This window comes from Caretta caretta, chromosome 23, assembly GCF_965140235.1.
Source record: "Caretta caretta isolate rCarCar2 chromosome 23, rCarCar1.hap1, whole genome shotgun sequence".
Lineage (NCBI taxonomy): Eukaryota > Metazoa > Chordata > Testudines > Cheloniidae > Caretta > Caretta caretta.
The window spans coordinates 1,772,023-1,790,718 of NC_134228.1; the positions used below are offsets into that span (position 1 = coordinate 1,772,023).

The window sequence follows — 18,696 nt, forward strand, 5'->3', positions numbered from 1 at the left end:
GCAGCCTGGGGGGGGCAGGAGGTTTTCCCAGGCTACTGGGAGGGGGCTCGAGCTGGTCCTGTTTGCTCTTGTTAAGAGCAAACCCTAGGGCCTGACCCTGGCCTTGGCTCCCGGCTCTGCCTGGCAGAAGGTGTGACGAAGTGGGACTGTTCTTAATGTTTCCTCCGAATATTGTGGGGGTGCTCAGTTTCCCCTATGCAGTTCTTAAGTATCTAGGGGGTGGGGTAAGGGTGTAGGATCATTGCAGAGCCCTAGAGGGCAGGTGTGTGCAGGGGTCTGGACACAGAGAATGGCCGACACCCTGTTTCCTGGCAACTGATGGCCTGGGCCCTTCCCCCCCCCCCCAAGGTGAAAGCTAAAGGGTTGGAGAACAAAGGAATCAGGTGACCACCTGGCCCGGGAAAGGAACAAAGCCCAGAGCAGGGGGGGCTGGAGGGAGTTTCAGTTTGGGGCTGGCTGGGGACATGGAGTGAAGGGCAGACGTGGTTGTCTGGCTCACTGCCCCCCAAAATGGACCCAGCTGAGGGGTCCTGTTCTCTGCACCTACAAGCTCTGTGTTAGACCATGTTCCTGTCATCTAATAAACCTCTGTTTTACTGGCTGGCTGAGAGTCCCGTCTGACTGTGAAGTTGGGGTGCAGGACCCTCTGGCTTCCCCAGGACCCCGCCTGGGCGGACTCGCTGGGGGAAGCGCACGGAGGGGCAGAGGATGCTGAATGCTCCGAGGTCAGACCCAGGAAGGTGGAAGCTGTGTGAGCTGTGTGTCCTGCAGACAGGCTGCTCACAGAAAGGAAACTTCCCCAGAGTCCTGCCTGGCTTCATGGGGAGCAGTTCCAGAGCATCGCCCAGGGACTCCGTGACAACTGGTGGCAGCGGTGGGATGTACTGCACCCCGTGGATGGCACTTCCTGCAGTAAATGACTGGGGAGCAGTAACACGAAGGGGGATTGCCGAGGACCAGGCGTGCTGAAGGTTCAGAGAGGAGCGGTTTCGGGGGGCGGTTAACCCCTGGGAGTGTGTGACCAGCGAGAAGGACTGTGCAGTAATGGGGTCCCCCTGGGGACTGCAGTGAGCAGTCTCGGGGCGGAGGAGCCTGCAGCTTGGCCCGGCGAGGGAGAAGGACTTTTGCAGTAACAGGGTTCCCCTGGGGACTGCAGTGAGCAGTCTCAGGGGTGGAGGAGTCTGCAGCTCGACCCTGGCAAAGAGGTGGTGACCTCGAGAAGGGCTGGCACACTAGGGGTTCTCCCTGGAAACCGTGGGGAGCTGAGAACACACGGGCCTGTGAGTCCACAACAACTTGGGAGGAGCGGAGTGACGGCCTGTCACCATCTCCTTAAGAAGGACATTGTAACCCTGTGCAAAAAGAGAGGGTTGAGCGTTGGAAATTTCACCAAAGCAGAGTTAATCGTGCAGCTGGAGGAGGATGACCGCTCTAAGGAACAGATTTCTGACCCCAAATGGGGCTATAGCAGGATCTGGGAGCAGCTGGAGTGGGAGCCAGGCATCCCCAAGACTCCTGTCCACGACCAGACAGGGGTCTTCATGATCGGGTTCCCCATCGGGGGACCGGAGACAGACGGGATTGGAGCTGAGTCTGAGAGAGCACGAGGACTGTGGGAGACAGCGAGAGCCCAAGAAAGAGCTGCAGAAGCAGCAGCAGCATGAACTGGCGATGGGGGAGCGGAGAGGCCTAGGGGACCTCCCCGGGGTGAGTGGGGATAGACTCCGGGGGGCCAGTTCCGCAGGGAACCTCGAGAGTAAATTGCTGCCCCTGGTTAAGGAGGGGGGGATGTGGATGCCCACCTCACTGCCTTTGAGCAGGCTGGAGATTTGAACCAAGGGGACCCTGCGGAAAAGCCCCGGTGTCTAGCTCCCTTGCTGGGTCCCAAGGCCATAGACTCCGTCAGCCAGATGGGTGAGGAGGTGGACAGGCTCCCACTCCTGACCCCAACCTATATGTCTGTGTGGAGTTTCCTGGGGCCAGGCCCCTCGGACCTCCAGTGGGAGCGGAAGGGGATGGTCAATGGGGAGACATTCCTGGGGTGGCGAGATCCTGGGACAGAGAGAACTGGTGTCAGGCCCTGCCTGGGTGGTGCAGCCTCAGATGCTGAGGGGCTGGGTGAGCTGGGTGAGGGTCCCAGGGACGAAGCCCCTCGCCCTGCCTATGGCCCAGATCCCTGTGCAGACCCACTAGGGGTCAGGCTGGCTGGTCGTTGGGGTTCTCCAGGACACCAGCTGCGAGACCCTGTTGTGGGGTGACTGTGTCTCTTTGGGACACGATCCAGGCCCTGTTCCTGTAACTGCCAAGGGTTTGAATTTGAATCCAGGGAACCAATCGGCGGAGAGGGAAACGGTCAGTGAAAATGCAAAAAGAAAAGGAGTACTTGTGGCACCTTAGAGACTAACCAATTTATTTGAGCATGAGCTTCCGTGAGCCACAGCTCACTTCATCAGATGCAGATGACCTGGCTGGCAGCAGGGAGGAGCCGCTAGGCTCAGGCTACCTGCCTGCCTGTAACCAGACCCCTGGGGCTGGGTGGGACAGAGAGATGCTCCCTGCCCCCTTGCACACCAGACTGGGGACTGTCGCTGGCTCTGATGCAGTGAGGAAAGCAGTGGCCTGCCCCCACTGGGACAGCAAGGGCAGTGCTGAGCACAGTGGGAGCTGAGACCCCCGCTGAGTGGGGGGAGACACAGGCAGGGCAGGGGATCTGTGGGGAGTGGCAAGGTGCTGGGTAAGGAAAGTCTGGATGAGCCTAGGCAGCCTTGTGAGCTGATGGCTGTGTCTAGTCAGCAGGGTGGGAAGGCGAGGAGAGTGGAAGATGAGAGTCCCTGGACCTTACCTGTTAGCTGGGTGGAGAAGTGGGACAGGGAAGGAAATGTGCCTCTGTCTGTCAGGGGTATTGACTTGCCTGTGGAGGGAGCTACCCTGATCTCCAAGCAGTTGTCTGTGACCAGCCTTGTGTGCTGGGACAAGGGGAGAGAGGTCCCAAGCTGTGTGTCTGGTAAAGGAGAATGCGTCTCCCGCTCTTCTTTGTCTGTGGAGCAGACAGAAGGGGCCTTTCAGCCTGTGATGGTTGAGGGTAGTGCATTTTGTCTCAGAGTTGGTTCTGGATTCAGCTAAAGCCCAGGAAGGGAAGGGTCCTAAGTTTGTGTCTGCTCGGGAGAATGGCCCTGTAATTAGGTCGCATCCAGTTAGAGTCTATGTAGAATCCCAGAGACCAGATAATTCTGGTGCTTGTATTTTGCCTGTTGCTAGTGTGTTGTTGGAAAGGGTGGAACAACTGTGTCTAATCAGGGTGAGATCCTAGCCAGGGCACAAGGAGAGTCTGAAGGTGATGTGATTGTGTTACCTACTGAGGGTGTGGAAACCTGTAGCAAGAAGGAAAAGATTCCTGAACTTGTGTGTGGCAAAGGGAAGGAGAATGCTGCTGACCTTTTATCTAGGAAGTCTGTCAGTTTGCCTGAAAGGGGATTGTGTAGGAATCCGCCTGATGGGCCAGAGGTGATTCTGGATGTAAGGGAGACCCAGAAAGAGTCTGTTGTTGCTCAGGAAAGTGTTCCTCTAGAGCAAGCCCTAGGTAAAGAGGGTAAGAGCAGAATTTCTGGGAGGGGTGAATTGTTGCATAGAAAAGCCCTGGGGAAAGGAATCCTCATGGAGTCTTTGCAAGCAGTTTACTGCAACTGAAGGGTGTGAAAGTGATTTAATCAAGAAAGTTTCAGGTCCTAACAGCCAGAAATTTTCTGTTGTGAAAGGATCCACTGACTGTCCTGTTGAAAGATCCAGTGTGGAGAGCTTTGAGAAGGTCTCAGATGAAGTGAAAGCTGTTAAGAAAATTAAACAGTCCTATAACCAAGTGGCTGTTTGGCCAACTTGTTGGGGAGAAGACCCAATCCCAGTTTGACCCCCTGGGGTTTTGGGATGGCCAAAGGGCATGGGCCGCAGAAACCTTCCCACATGCGGCCTGCGAGTGCTATCGACCACCCCCGACCTAAGGGAGGGCGTGAAACTGGAAGGGCCTGGTGTTAACTCCTACCAAGGAATGGGAGAGATGCTGGGGCATCCATGGGAACGTTGGTGGCTTCGAACTTCCCCAGGTCACCGGGTAAAGTGACCCCACTCAGTTCGATCTCGAAGGGGGGAGAGATGTGACGAAGTGGGACTGTTCTTAATGTTTCCTCCGAATAGTGTGGGGGTGCTCAGTTTCCCCTATGCAGTTCTTAAGTATCTAGGGGGTGGGGTAAGGGTGTAGGATCATTGCAGAGCCCTAGAGGGCAGGTGTGTGCAGGGGTCTGGACACAGAGAATGGCCGACACCCTGTTTCCTGGCAACTGATGGCCTGGGCCCTTCCCCCCCCCCCCAAGGTGAAAGCTAAAGGGTTGGAGAACAAAGGAATCAGGTGACCACCTGGCCCGGGAAAGGAACAAAGCCCAGAGCAGGGGGGGCTGGAGGGAGTTTCAGTTTGGGGCTGGCTGGAACATGGAGTGAAGGGCAGACGTGGTTGTCTGGCTCACTGCCCCCCAAAATGGACCCAGCTGAGGGGTCCTGTTCTCTGCACCTACAAGCTCTGTGTTAGACCATGTTCCTGTCGTCTAATAAACCTCTGTTTTACTGGCTGGCTGAGAGTCCCGTCTGACTGTGAAGTTGGGGTGCAGGACCCTCTGGCTTCCCCAGGACCCCGCCTGGGCGGACTCGCTGGGGGAAGCGCACGGAGGGGCAGAGGATGCTGAATGCTCCGAGGTCAGACCCAGGAAGGTGGAAGCTGCATGAGCTGTGTGTCCTGCAGACAGGCTGCTCACAGAAAGGAAACTTCCCCAGAGTCCTGCCTGGCTTCATGGGGAGCAGTTCCAGAGCATCGCCCAGGGACTCCGTGACAGAAGGGTCTCACGAGTCAGAATGAAACGGATGCAATCCCCTGAGCTTGTGTGTACAATGGAGAGCCCCCCCCCCCCCCCCCTGCACACAGGGTGCTCCCCCGCGGGAGAAGCAGAGACAAAAAGAACCGCAGCGGACAGATGTCAGGCACGTGGTGTAACGCACAGCTGGAGACGAGCATGCCTGGCTTCATACGCTTAGTATTACAGGTATTACGGCTGCATCTTGAGGCCCTGACCGAGATCGGGGCCCCGTCGTGCCGGGCGCTGCCCAGACCCCGACCGAGACCAGGGCCCCCTCGTGCTGGGCGCTGCCGAGACCCTGACTGAGATCGGGGTCCCCGCTGGGCCGGGCGCTGCCCAGACCGTGACTGAGATCGGGGTCCCCGCTGGGCCGGGCGCTGCCCAGACCGTGACTGAGATCGGGGTCCCCACTGGGCCGGGCGCTGCCCAGACCCTGACTGAGATCGGGGTCCCCGCTGGGCCGGGCGCTGCCCAGACCCTGACTGAGATCGGGGTCCCCGCTGCGCCAGGTGCTGCCCAGACCGTGACTGAGATCGGGGTCCCCGCTGGGCCGGGCGCTGCCCAGACCGTGACTGAGATTGGGGTCCCCACTGGGCCGGGCGCTGCCCAGACCGTGACTGAGATCGGGGTCCCCGCTGGGCCGGGCGCTGCCCAGACCCTGACTGAGATCGGGGTCCCCGCTGCGCCAGGTGCTGCCCAGACCGTGACTGAGATCGGGGTCCCCGCTGGGCCGGGCGCTGCCCAGACCATGACTGAGATCAGGGTCCCCGCTGGGCCGGGCGCTGCCCAGACCCTGACTGAGATCAGGGTCCCCGCTGCACCGGGTGCTGCCCAGACCATGACTGAGATCAGGGTCCTCGCTGGGCCGGGCGCTGCCCAGACAAAGAGCATGAGACAGTCCCTGCTTCCAGAGAACTCACAATCTAAATAGAGAAAGGGAAGGGAATTATAGTCTCTCCACAAATGGGGAAACTGAGGCACAGAGAGGCAGGTGCTTGCCCAAGGTCTCACAGGGACTCTGTGGCACAGAAGAATTGAAGCGAGATCCCCCGAGTCTCAGCTCGGGGCTTTTACCACAAGGCCTTCCTCTCAGCCCCCTTACAGGTGGACTGGGCGACCCAAAGCCATATCCTGGCTGGATTGCCCAGTGCCTGAGTGCTCGAAGCACCAGCCGTCGCTTTGGTCTGATCCAAACCTGCTCTCGGCTGCGCCCATGTTTAAACAACGCCGGCAGCCCCAGATAAGAACCGTATCCACCCAGTGCAGGTTACAACCCCCCCGGGGAAATACAGCCCAGCCGGCCTGAAACCAGCCAGCGTAAAGCCTGGGATCCCCATAGAGCTTTCGGCCAGAGCGGGATTGTTTTGTCGGAGTTCCCGCAGACCCTCTCCCGGCTGACGTCCGAGAGACGCCTCCACAGGACCCGATGGGGTGCGGAGATGCAATGACTCTTCTGCTGCTGGTCTGTATTTCAGGCCTGATCTACCTCCTCGTGCGCAGGCCGAGCTCCCGAAGAAGCCACTTGCCCCCCGGCCCCGCTCCCCTGCCTTTCCTGGGCAACGCGCTGCAGCTGAAAGCGGAGGGGATGGTGAATTCGCTCAGGAAGGTAGGTCATGTCCGCCTGCGTCCCGCGTTTGCTCTTCCCAGGGGGAGGTTAGGAGCCTGCTACTGCGGCTATGAAAGAAACCCTGGCATCCTCCCCCGCCACCAGGAACCATTCCCGCACGAGGAGAAGTGTTTGCAGCAGTATCCCCGGCTCACGCTCTCTCCCTGGCGCTGCGGGGCGGCACGGCATCTGGGTGTATTTCCCCCCTTATTACGTAGGCCCGGGAACCCCAAACAAAGCTCAGGACCCCGGTGCGCTAGGCGCTGTACGTCCAGATCGCGCGGAACACCGGGCACCGATGCATTCGGCCCTGAGGGCCCCGCATCTCATCGGTGCTTCTGGGCATGGGCTGGAAGGTGCGACAAGCCCGCCTCAGAATCAGCCCATTAACGATTGCTAAGGAAAGCGGTGGTGCAGCCGAGCGCCGTGAGCAGTCTAGTCGGCCTCGCCGTGCGAGCACCCCACTATAGTTCGCGCCGGAAGAGCAAGCGATGCTGATTGCCCAGAGGAACGGGGCTATAGAGGAGAGAAAGGAATCGGGATTCTCTGCCACTGTCCCCCTTCCAGGCCTTAGGCGCCCTGACGTCTCGCCAGCTTTGCGTGCTGTGCACAGGCTGGGGTGGATATTTGGGGCAAGGAGAGCTTTAGGGGTTGGGTGGGGTGAGCGGGCGCGGGGGAGGACACGGGGCGGTTTCTTGTGTACATAAATAACCGTGAAAGGATTTTTGCACGGTTCCCCAGCCCAGCTGGGCGGCGGCCGCATGAACAGGGTGCCAGTGAGAAAGCCGATTGATCTGCTCAGCGACTGCAAACCAGGGGTGTCACTTCAGAAAAATGCGGGGGGCGGGAATTTGTGTCGGCCTGTAGAACTTGTCATGGGATCAGATTGTAGCCTGCAAAGTCTGGCGGGGGAAGAGGGCAAAACGCGGCACGTGCAGGCCTATGAAAAGCTGGGCATGCGTGCAAAGAAAGGTCTGGGGAGGAGGGAAGGGGGCAACTGCCCCCACCCCCATCCCCTAGCAAATCACACCCCTGCAACAGACTAGCGCATGGGGATGGATTCTGCTCTCAATTCTGTCCCCGCCCTGATTTCTACCGCAGCTCAGGGACAAGTACGGCCCGGTCTTCACGGTTCATCTGGGCCCCCGGCGGGTTGTGGTCCTGTGGGGGTACGAGGCTGTGAAGGAGGCCCTGGAGGATCAAGCCGACGAGTTCAGCGGGAGAGGGAAGCTTGCGGCCTTCGAAGAGATTGTCCAGGGGTTTGGTGAGTTCTGCAGGCCACATATGAGGCATGTGGTCTGATGGCTGGGAGCCAGGACTCCTGGGTTCTATCCCCAGCCCTGGGAAGGGAGAGGAGTCTGGGGTTACAGCAGGTGGGGGCTGGGTTCCAGTCCCAGCTCTGGGAAGGGAGTGGGATCTAGTGGTTAGAGCAGGTAGGGGCTGGGAGCCAGGACTCCTGGGTTCCATTCCCACCTCTGGGAGCAGAGTGGGGTCTGGTGGTTAGAGCCGGGAGCCAGGACTTCTGGGTTCTGTCCCTGGTTCCGCCACTGACTCAGTGAGCCAGCTGGGGCAAGTCCACCTGGGTCTCCTTTCCCCCAGCTACAGACTCACCGGGGGGGCTGTGAGGTCACTGAACGCCTGTTGCTCACGTGCACAGAGCACCCTGGCGTGCCAGCAACGCGTGGTGTTCTCACCAGCGCTCTGGACAGCCAGCACGCCCCTGCCCACGCCCCTCCCGGCGGGCCAGTCCCCGCTCCCGGTTCCCCGGCCTGTGCCCTTGGCGGGATGCTTTGCACAACCCTCTGACCCCCAGGGCTGCTCTTCTCCAACGGGGAGCGGTGGCGGCAGCTGCACCGGTTCTCCCTCGCCGCGCTGCAGGACTTCGGCACGGGGAAGCGGAGCGCCGAGGAGCTGATCCAGGAGGAGGCCCAGCGCCTGGTGGAGGAGTTCAGGAAAACCAAGGGTTCGTCTATTTCTGGGTTCCTCTGCATGGTCGGGTCAGGGTCTGGGGAGCAGCTGCGGGGGTTCCCCGTTCATGCCCTGCGCCCCTCCCTGCTAGAAGCTGTCAGACATTCTGGTACCAAAGCCGCTGGACCGGGGGAATGTCCCATCCCCTCTTCTCCTTCCAGGTTCGCCCTTCGACCCCACGTTCCTCCTGAGCCGCTCGGCCGCCAGCGTCATCTGCTCCCTCGTCTTCGGCCAGCACTGCGATTACGCGGACGAGAGCTTCCTCGACTTGCTGGCCAAGACCAACCAGGTCTTTGTGCGGCTGAGCTCCACCTGGGGACAGGTGAGCGGCCCAGGGAGCCAGGGATAGGACCCAGAGCTCCCAGACACCCCCCTGGAGGAGGATCCCCAGGGGGCCACCCCTGCCCCCTTTATCCTGCAGGAGTGGGACAGAGACACCTGAGAATCAGCCCCACAGACTCATAGATGTGGGGCTGGAAGGGACCTCAAGAGGTCACCGAGTCCAGGCCCCTGCGTTCAGGCAGCACCAAATCAACCTAGGTTGACCCCGACGGGTGTCTCTCCAACTCGTTGTTAAAACCCTCCAGGGTCGTGGATTCCACAACCCCTTACGTCACCTGTTCTTAACTCCCCTGAGAGCTGGAAAGCTTTTCCTAATCTCTAACCGAAAACTCCCTTGTCACCGATCAAGCCCTTTACTTCTTGTCCTACCCGCAGTGTATCCCCAGCCTCTTTCATAGAGTCATAGGGTTAGAAGGGACAGCAAGCAGGGGTGCCGGGGCGCCATGGCCCCACCACTTTTAAATAAGGGCGAGCGATGGGGGGGAGGGGGAGAGAGGAGCGAGCAGGGGCGGGGTCTGGGGGGGGGGAAGAGGCGGCCTGGGAGAACTGCAGGAAACAGGAAATATACAAGGAGATCAGACTGGAGAGTAATCTTCTGGCCTTGAAACCTCTGAAACGCTGGGGCTCGAGAGAAAAGCTGAGCAGGGAATGTCACACATGCGCCCCCCTGGTTTTCTCTGCCCTATGTATTATGCTCACAACATGCCAACAGAGAGGGGGGATAAAACCATCAGGCACTCGCGGGGAAGGTTGCAATGTAACCCCGTGGAGGAGGCTTCGGAACGATAACACACAAGAACCCGGACACACAGAGAGACAAAACAGGCGGCTCTTCCAGCACCGAGGCACAGCTCCCCTGCCCGCGCCCGGCTGCCTGTGACCAGACACGTCCCTGTAGGGCCACAGGCCTCCCATCAGGACGGGGAAACCCCAGAGCATTTCAACACGGTTTTCCATACCTCACCCTGCAGCTCTACGAGATGTTTTCCTGGTTCATGCACTTCCTTCCGGGAGCCCACAAACAGATCTTCCGAGACCTGGAGGACATCAACAGCTTCATCCTGGAGAGGATCAAAGCCAACCAGGCATCTCTGGACCGTGATAACCCACGGGATTTCATCGACTGCTTCCTCCTCCAGATGGAAAAGGTCTGGAAAGAGAGAAGCTGAGACGGACAGACGAGGCCCCAGTGTCCTTTGTTTCACACGTATGGTTCAGGCATCGCCATGTACTTCAGGGAATCAAAGCAAGTTTTTAAACTCCCCTTTGTCCTGATGCCCACAAAACACCTGACCACCATTCGGCAGCTTATGTGCTGGAACCATGGCCTATCAGGCTGGCCCACATGGCCCAGTGATCCCTTGTGTTCCCTTGATTCCCTTGTGTGCTCTCTTGCCTTATACTGAACTCTGAAGCTCTTTGGGGCAGCGTGTTTTTGCCTGACCCACAATTGGGGCTGGCTCGCGCTGTGGTAACACAAGTGAATAATGAATTAGTAAATATCTGAGTCCATCCAGGGTACCTTAGCACCTCCACTGTCTCTTAGTACCTCCAGGGAAACCTGGAACCTCCATGGTCTGATAGAGCTGATGTGGGTACTGTAACCCGCTCGGGCTCGGACACCCAGATTTAGGGATGCAAACCTTGATTTGAACCAAAACCATTTCTTGTGGTTAACAACTACTATTAAAGCAGAAAACAGGCAAAATAAACCAATAAATATAATGATCCGTTACCTTCTCCTGGGGCATAGGCAGGGTCGGGATGGATTGTTCCTCCGATGCTCCAAATACCCCTTTATACTTCAGCACATACGTACACAGCTGCCTGACGTATTCATGACCCTTCTCCCGGTCGCCATGATGCATTATATAGCTTCCAATCAGCATCGAACCCGGCGACACCCACACTGCATACATCACACCCATCTACGAGATTAACCGTTTCGTTGGTTAATTGTCATCACGCCTACCCCACCCAGAGAGAGCGACCGCGGAACGGAGGGCTGCTTGGTGCAGGGTTATTTTTCCCTTCTCTACTTTCCTGTTCTTGTCCTTCATGGCACTTTCTTGTTTATCTCAACTTCTTCTTCTGGCCACGGGCCTTGGGGGCGGGGGGGTGGGGGGACGGATCTCATAAACACACCAGCATCAGTTATTTACCAAGCAACTCACCCAGCTTTACCTCGGGTTCCTCCTGTGGTTTTAACAGACACTGATTTCCCCTCCGAGCCCGTAGACAAGTCCCTATGGAAATCCTCACCAAACCTTAAGACACATGGGGACTTCCCACAGGCTTAGGTCTGACCATTATCGTTCCAACATAACCCATACATTTCAGCTCTCCAACGGGGCCTCCATAGTAACCTAGACTCTCCTTGGTCCCTTACGGCCTCCATGGTAGCCTGGTGCCTCCATGGTAACCTGGCAACACCATGGCAACCTGACAACACCATGGCAACCTGGCACCTTGTGGCATCCGAGGGGCTGGGGGCATCAGCTCAGTCTCTCACCCCGTCCGCTCCAGATGGGCTGTCAAATGACTGTTTCAAAGGGGCAGCGGCCTGCTGGGTTGGGGACAGATCCAAAGGCCATTGAACTCCATGGGGCTATGCTGACTTGCCCCAGATGAGGATCTGTCCCTGTCCCCGTGATAACTCACATGTCCGCCTGTGCTTTCCAAGGAAATTCTCAACCCCGCCACGGAATTCCACCTCCGAAACTTGGTGATGACCGCGTTCAACCTGTTCTTCGTTGGGACCGAGACCGTCAGCTCCACCCTGCGCTACGGACTCCTGATCCTGCTGAAACACCCGGAGGTAGAAGGTAACTGAGTCGGCAGGAAGCTGGTAATTAGGTTACAAGCTTGGAATAAATGGGCCAGATCCCCAGGTAGCGTCAATGGGCCTCGCTCCCTTGACTCTGGTGGAGCTGAGGATCCAGACAGAATGGGTAGTAACTTTTGGCCCCCATCTGGAGTATTCAGATGTGGAATGAATTTGATGGTTCTCAGTCCCGTTCCTAGCACCCCTTACCCGTATGTTAGCATCTGCCACCCTTCTCAAGGGTCCCTCTGAGTCATACCTTGGTAGGGAGCTAGAGAGGCAGAAAGAACCGCAGGGTCTGTCTGCGTCCAGCAGCCTGAGTAGAGAATCCCCCGTGTAGTCACCCCAGCAGAGTTCTCACTCTTCTCCGCGGTGAGGGACCCAATGGGTGTCACTGGCTGGCTGACACCAGGGAACCCCCGGAGGGACACACTGGACTGAAGCTGCCTGGCCAATGGGCCAACCCTAGAGACCACCCCGCAGGCCCCCAGCCATGCTGCAAAGCAGGCTCTCAGACCGGGCAAGAACAAAGCCCTTCCATTCCCCGGCCCACGATGGGGCGTCCTGATGTCTCCAGCCCTGCCGTGTCCTATGTCCTGCTCACCTCTCTCTAGAGAAGATGACCCAGGAGATCGACCAGGTGGTAGGGCGCAGCCGTGTGCCGGCCGTGGTGGACCGGAGCCGGATGCCCTACGCCGATGCCGTGATCCATGAGATTCAGAGGTTCAGCGATGTTATTCCCATGAACCTCCCGCACGCCCTGACCCGGGACACCCACTTCAGGGGATACGCCATTCCCAAGGTAACAGCTCACAGTGTCCGTACGGGGACAGATTCCTTTCCCCCCTCCTCCCCGAATGTCAACCCGCAGTAACTGCACGGGAGCCAGCGTTACACCGACGGCAATCCAGGGTAACCAAGCGAAATTGTCGCCAAAGCAAGAGTGGATCGTTAGACCCATTTTGCAGAGAGGGAGACTGAGTCAGGGGCCGCTCCAGGAATAGAACCCAGGACTCCTGAGTTCCCATCCCTGCACTCTGCCCATTGTCTCTCCGCCTCTCTGCTGCCCAGGGCACGGAGGTGTTCCCGGTGCTGAGCTCTGTGCTGCGGGACCCCAGTCGCTTCAGGGACCCCGAGAGATTCGACCCCGGGCGCTTCCTGGACGAGCAGGGTCACTTCAAGGCGAACGAGGCCTTCATGCCATTCTCCACAGGTACGGAGTTGGGAGGGTGAGGGGACATCACAGGAGCCCGGCTGCCCCCCAGAGGTGGCTTCTGAGACACGGGGAAGGCGCCCCTAGTGGGTAGAGATAGGATGACACACCCGACAGAGACATTCCTTCTAACTCAGGGGTTCTCAAACTGGGGGTCGGGACCCCTCAGAGGGTGGCAAGGTTATTACATGGGGGGTCGCGAGCTGCCAGCCTCCACCCCAAACCCTGCTTTGCCTCCAGCATTTATAATGGTGTTAAATATGTAAAAAAGTTTTTAATTTAAAAGGGAGGGGGGTCGCACAGAGGCTTGCAATGTGAAAGGGGTCACCAGTACAAAAGTTTGAGAACCACTGATCTAGCCCATTTCAGTTACAGGTTGGCTGATGCAGGAAGGTTCGTATTCAGCTCCCATGGCAGTAAGAAAATGGGACCCTTGTCACATCAGGCGCTGCCCAGACTCCGACCGAGATCAGGCCCCCGTCGGGCCGGGTGCTGCCCAGACCCCAGCCAAGATCGGGGCCCTGTCACGCCAGGCGCTGCCCAGACCCCAGCCGAGATCGGGGCCCCGTCGGGCCAGGCACTGCCCAGACCCCAGCCGAGATCAGGGCCCCGTCGGGCCAGGCGCTGCCCAGACCCCGGCCGAGATCGGGGCCCCGTTGGGCCGGGCGCTGCCCAGACCCCGGCCGAGATCGGGGCCCCGTTGGGCCGGGCGCTGCCCAGACCCCGGCCGAGATCGGAGCCCTGTCAGGCCAGGCGCTGCCCAGACCCCGACCGAGATCAGGGCCCCGTCGGGCCAGGCGCTGCCCAGACCCCGACCGAGATCAGGGCCCCGTCGGGCCAGGCGCTGCCCAGACCCCGGCCGAGATCGGAGCCCTGTCAGGCCAGGCGCTGCCCAGACCCCGGCCGAGATCGGGGCCCCGTCGGGCCGGGCGCTGCCCAGACCCCGGCCGAGATCAGGGCCCCGTCGGGCCGGGCGCTGCCCAGACCCCGGCCGAGATCGGGGCCCCGTCGGGCCGGGCGCTGCCAGGCTCTGCCCAATCACAGAGTGAGAGACGATCCCTGCCCCACAGAGTTCAAAGTCTAACTTGGGTTAAAAGAGGCGTGAGCAGGCAGCAGCTCGGATTGGCAGCTACGGTCTCTCAGGTTCCCTAGGGGCTTTAAGGAGCTGCCGTGTCTTTCCTGTGGTTTTATCCTGGGGCTCGTCTACACAGTTCTCCCACCGGCGCAGGAAATCCGCCTCCCCGGCAGGTGGGAGCTGCTGACGGAAGAATTTGTCCCTCGACCTAGTGCTGTCTGACGCAGGGCCGTGGGCCGGCTTAGCTGTGTCACTCAGGGGGGTGGATTTTTCACACCCCTGAGCGCCGGAGCTAGGTCAGTCTTATAGCGCAGACCAGCCCGAAGTTACAAACATATCTTATTTTTTGTCTGAGGCCATGCAGCAAAGCCAGGAAGAGAAACCCGTGCTCCTGAAAGCTCCTTGCCCACTAGCCCAGCCTGCCTCTCCCTTAGCTTCCCCTCCTAGCTCTCAGCCTCTTCCCTACCATGCTCCTCTCCCAGCCCACAACGTGGGAGGGAGGGGTGGTAGCGATTTACGGTATTATAAAGATAATCAGGGCGGGGCGTGGTTAATTTCACCCCTTGTTTTCCTCCCTAGGGAAGCGGATCTGCCTGGGCCAGGAGCTGGCCAGAATGGAGCTGTTCATCTTCCTGACGGCCATCCTGCAGAACTTCACCCTCAAGTCCCCCGTGCCCCCCCGGGACATCGAGCTCAAGCCGCCAGCCAGCGGCTTTGCCCACGTACCTCCCTGCTACCAGCTCTGCGTGGTGCCACGCAGCGGAGGGAGCCAGGCGAAGGAGGAGTGGCCCAAAGATCGTCCGCAGGGGACAGCGGGGGCTCCGCCGAATCACACACCCCCAGCAGCCAGCCCAAATGCAGGGCCTGGGGTGCTATTCCCGTGAGGAGGAGCAATGGAAGAGAGGAATCCGGTGTTTCTTCGATGCTCTGTTTATTTGCAAATGTATCAAGCCCCGTCTCCCCAACCACAGAAGGAATCAAATAACAGGAGGGGGTTTCTTTGCTCAGAGCTCCACTCCTCTTCGCAGACAGCCCTCGGCCCCAAAAACTCTCCCTTTTTCTCCGGGCCACACTCCTAGGGCTTCCCCTGGCTGTCTCCTCGCCTTTTTGCTCCTGCTCTGTGCCTATTTCTTGCTGCTTCGCTCTCACACAGAGCCACAGATGGATAGGAGTGTGCGTGTGGGGACAGAGAGATGCATGGTCTAGTTATTACGTCATCCTGCCTTGAGTGCAGGGGACTGGACTAGATGGCCTCTCGGGGTCCCTTCCAGTCCTACACTTCTATGATTCGATGCATATGGGGGGTGGACGGGTGCACGTCATGATGAACAGTCATAGAAATGTGGGGCCGAGGTCACTGAGTCCAGCCCCCTGTGCTGAGGTAGAACCAAGTAACCCGAGACCAGCCCTGACAGGGGTCTGCCCAAACTGTTCTTAAAACCCTCCAGTGACAGGGATCCCACAGCCTCCCTCGGACGCCTGTCCCGGAGTGTCACTCCCCCGAGAGTTCGAAAGTTTGTCCTCGTATTGAACTGAAATCTCCCTCGCTGCAGATGAAGCCCCTGACTTGTCCTGTCCTCAGTGGACACGGAGAGCCATTGGTCACCGTCCTCTTTATACCACATGCTCAGGTCCCCACTGGGCGCAGTCTGCTCTGCTCAAGAGGAAACAGACGCTTTTGTCAACCTTTCCTCCCAGTTCAGGTTTTCTAAACCTTTTCCCCTTTGTCCTGCCCTCCTCTGGACTCCAATTTGTCCTCATCTCTCCTAAAGGGCAGCCCCCAGACCTGGACACAGGGCTCCAACCGGAGCCGAGCACAGGGGGACAGTGACCTCCCGCCTCTGACATCCGACATGCCGGGCAATACACCCCACAATGAGATCGGCCATTTTCATAACTGCATTGCGTCGTGGGCTCAGATTCATTCGAACCCCCGGCGGCTTTCCAGCAGTTCGGCCACCCAGCTGGTTCCCCCCCAGGCTGGAATTTTTCCTCCCTACGTGCGGTACTCTGCACTTGTCTGTATTGAATTTCATCTGGTTGATTTCAGACCAATTCTCTCATTTGTCGCGGTCGTTTTGAATTCTCATCCTGCCCCCAAAGTGCCTGCAACCCCACCTGCCTGGGTGCCACCCGCAAATTCTACACCAAGCCCGGGCCTGCCATCTCCAAATCATTAACGAACGGTGGAATGGCACCAGCCCCAGGACCACCGCCAGGAGGGCTCGACGAGATCCACCCTCCCCGTCTGACAGCCAAGCCTCGATCATTTCTGGCTGCGAGTGATCTTTGAATCAGATGGGCACCCGCCTCATAGTAACTTCATCCAGGCGGCGTTTCCCTAATTTGCTCATGAGAATGTCAAAAGCCAAGATCTCTCCCGTCTCCTGTTTCACCCAGATGCGGAGTAAGGTTTCCTGGGGCCCTGGCAAGTGGGAGGCCCCTCCCCTCCCTTTCCATCTGTGGTCCCGCCCCCATTCTGCCCCCTCCCCATGTGACCCCGCCCATGGCCCCACCCCTTTCTGCCCCTTCCCTGGAGTCCCGCCCCTGTTCCACCCAGGGTCCCCCCATTCCACACCCCCCAAGACTGGAGAAGCTCTGTCTCCCTGCCACAGCCCCAGGCCACAGTGGGGAGTGAGAGCTCCCCCAGCCCTGGAGCCGTGGCAGGTAGCGAGAGGACCTCCAGTCCTGGGGCTGCAGCGGGGGCTTCCCCTGCTGCCCCCAGCTTCTGCCTGGGACAGAGTGGGGGGTCCGCTTCCTGCACTGCCATGCCTGCCCCGCCCCCCCAGCGCTGCTGCTGGGGAGCAGGGTCAGGGCATGGGGGCTTTCCCCGCCCCGCCAGGGCTCTGGGGCCTCCCAGTTGGCCGGAGTCCCCGGGCACGGGCGCCAGAGGCTGATCTGCTTCCCCCCATCCACTAAGCCAACAACCCTACCAAAGACGGAAATTAGACAGAGGTTAATGGAGTTACAACCCCTCCTACCCGCAACCCAGCCCATTTTGCTTAGCACCCAGCTGGGCTCTTTCCCACTTCGGCTCGAAACGCCAGCTGATCCTTCGACATGCCCCAGCCTGAGCCACCACGGGGGAGAGAATCTGCTCACCCAATGACCGTGCAACGCTCAGCCATGATCCAGGCGCATCCGCTCTGCCCCGTCGGCTGCCGATGGCCCCAGTGACTGAGCGAGGGTGGAACCGTGCACCAGGAAGACGGGCAGCCGCTGCTGGCAGAACAGTTTGCTCGCAGGGTTGCCGAGTGGCTAGAGGGCTGGGATTCGGGAGACCTGGCTCTGCCCCCGGCCTTGTTCAGGAAAAGTTAGCACATGTACTCCATTTTGGTTTGGGGCCCACCATTGTCTAAAAGCAAACAGATCATGCACCAGGAGGAGTGTTCCCGCGATACTGCATTCCTGTGAACCCCCCCCCCCACCCTTGTCTCCAGCCTGCCTTGACTCCCGGTATCTGTTCTTTCTCTGTCCCTAACTCCCTGTCTCCTGGCCTTTGATGTGAGGCCTCCCATCCTGATACTAGAAGTTACTGATGCATGGCTTTAGGACCATGCTGTGTAATTAACATACTAGTTTAGTACGAGGAATGCACCGAGCAGGGATAGGTGGTAGATAAAAAAAGGGTTTGTTTATTGGCTAAGGTTTCCGATGCACGAGGGCAACATGCTTTGCTAAAAGGTATATAACCTTTGTATAATCTGTATTCGGGGTCCCCTCCTGGCTAGCAGGGGGGCACCACGCTCGAGAGTAATAAACTTAGTAGGGGAAAAAAACTTAGTAAAAAAACTTAGTTTTTTGGGAACTCGGCAGTTGTGGACTTGGTTCATGTGCCTCAGCCTAGATTCAAACTGTGTGTGTCCTATCAGGTATAATTCGCAGCAGTTTTGTCCATGTCCTATCAGGTATAATTCGCAGCAGCCTGCTGGGTGACCTTGGGCAAATGACTGCCCCGCTCCATGCCTCAGTTTCCCCACCTGTAAAATGAGGCTAATCATTCTGAACTGCTTTGAAATCTACTGCTGGAAAGTGCTGGGGAAGAGCTTGGCATTACTGTTTCATCCTCTTCTGTGAAATCAATTAAAAAAAACATTCTGAAATGGTGCCTTTTCAAATAACTCGTGTATTGCGGGCTGTCAGCCTGGGGGGCGATGGACGTGGAGTAGGGCCTGGCCTGGAACCGGAAGCAGCAGCTCGCCGTGTGTATCCTCTAGATTCACAGAGGGACACCCGTGATCCCCCAGTGATCCGTGCTCAGCACAGCTAACAGGGAAAGGTTGTCTGGCCCCGGACACAGACGCACTGGCCCAGGAACCAATCCTCGTGCTAGTGATTAAGTAGCCTGGGGAGGGGGACGACTATTTTCCATGAACTGCCCCCCCTCCCCGGTCAAAAAATGCTGATTCGTCAAAATGAAACCGGTCCACAGAAATGTCTCTGTTCCTGTGACGCTTTCCTCAGGGCCAGGCTGGTCCGAACCAGAGCCAGAAGCTGAGCCCCTAAAACAGCCGATGGCTCAGAAGCCAGGACCCGCAGGTAAGAGACCCAGGTTCAAGACCCTGAATCAGACCGAACTGTGATTTCCACCTGGGTCTCCTAGGTCCAACCCCGGGGGTAGCCAGAGGGTGCTCTCCCCTGTGATTTTTCGTGAACAGTTTCCAAAGGCCTGGTTTCCATTCCGCCGCGGCGTGAAGGCAACTGTCGAACCTCGCCCTCTCTCACGCGGTGAAATTCTCGCTTTCCGGCCAGCCCGGTCCCGCAGCGACA

The 18,696-nt window shown here is 58.6% G+C and overlaps 1 protein-coding gene across 1 annotated transcript; it reads left to right on the plus strand.

Moving 5' to 3' along the window:
• The first annotated feature begins 9,717 nt into the window (after positions 1-9,717).
• On the plus strand, positions 9,718-18,029 carry LOC125628080 (cytochrome P450 2G1-like). Its single transcript, XM_048832826.2, has 5 exons — positions 9,718-9,962; positions 11,498-11,639; positions 12,253-12,440; positions 12,710-12,851; positions 14,506-18,029. Exons 1-5 carry the CDS (start codon positions 9,795-9,797, stop codon positions 14,808-14,810), a joined length of 945 nt encoding a protein of 314 aa, XP_048688783.2. The 5' UTR covers positions 9,718-9,794; the 3' UTR covers positions 14,811-18,029.
• The last annotated feature ends 667 nt before the right edge of the window (positions 18,030-18,696 follow it).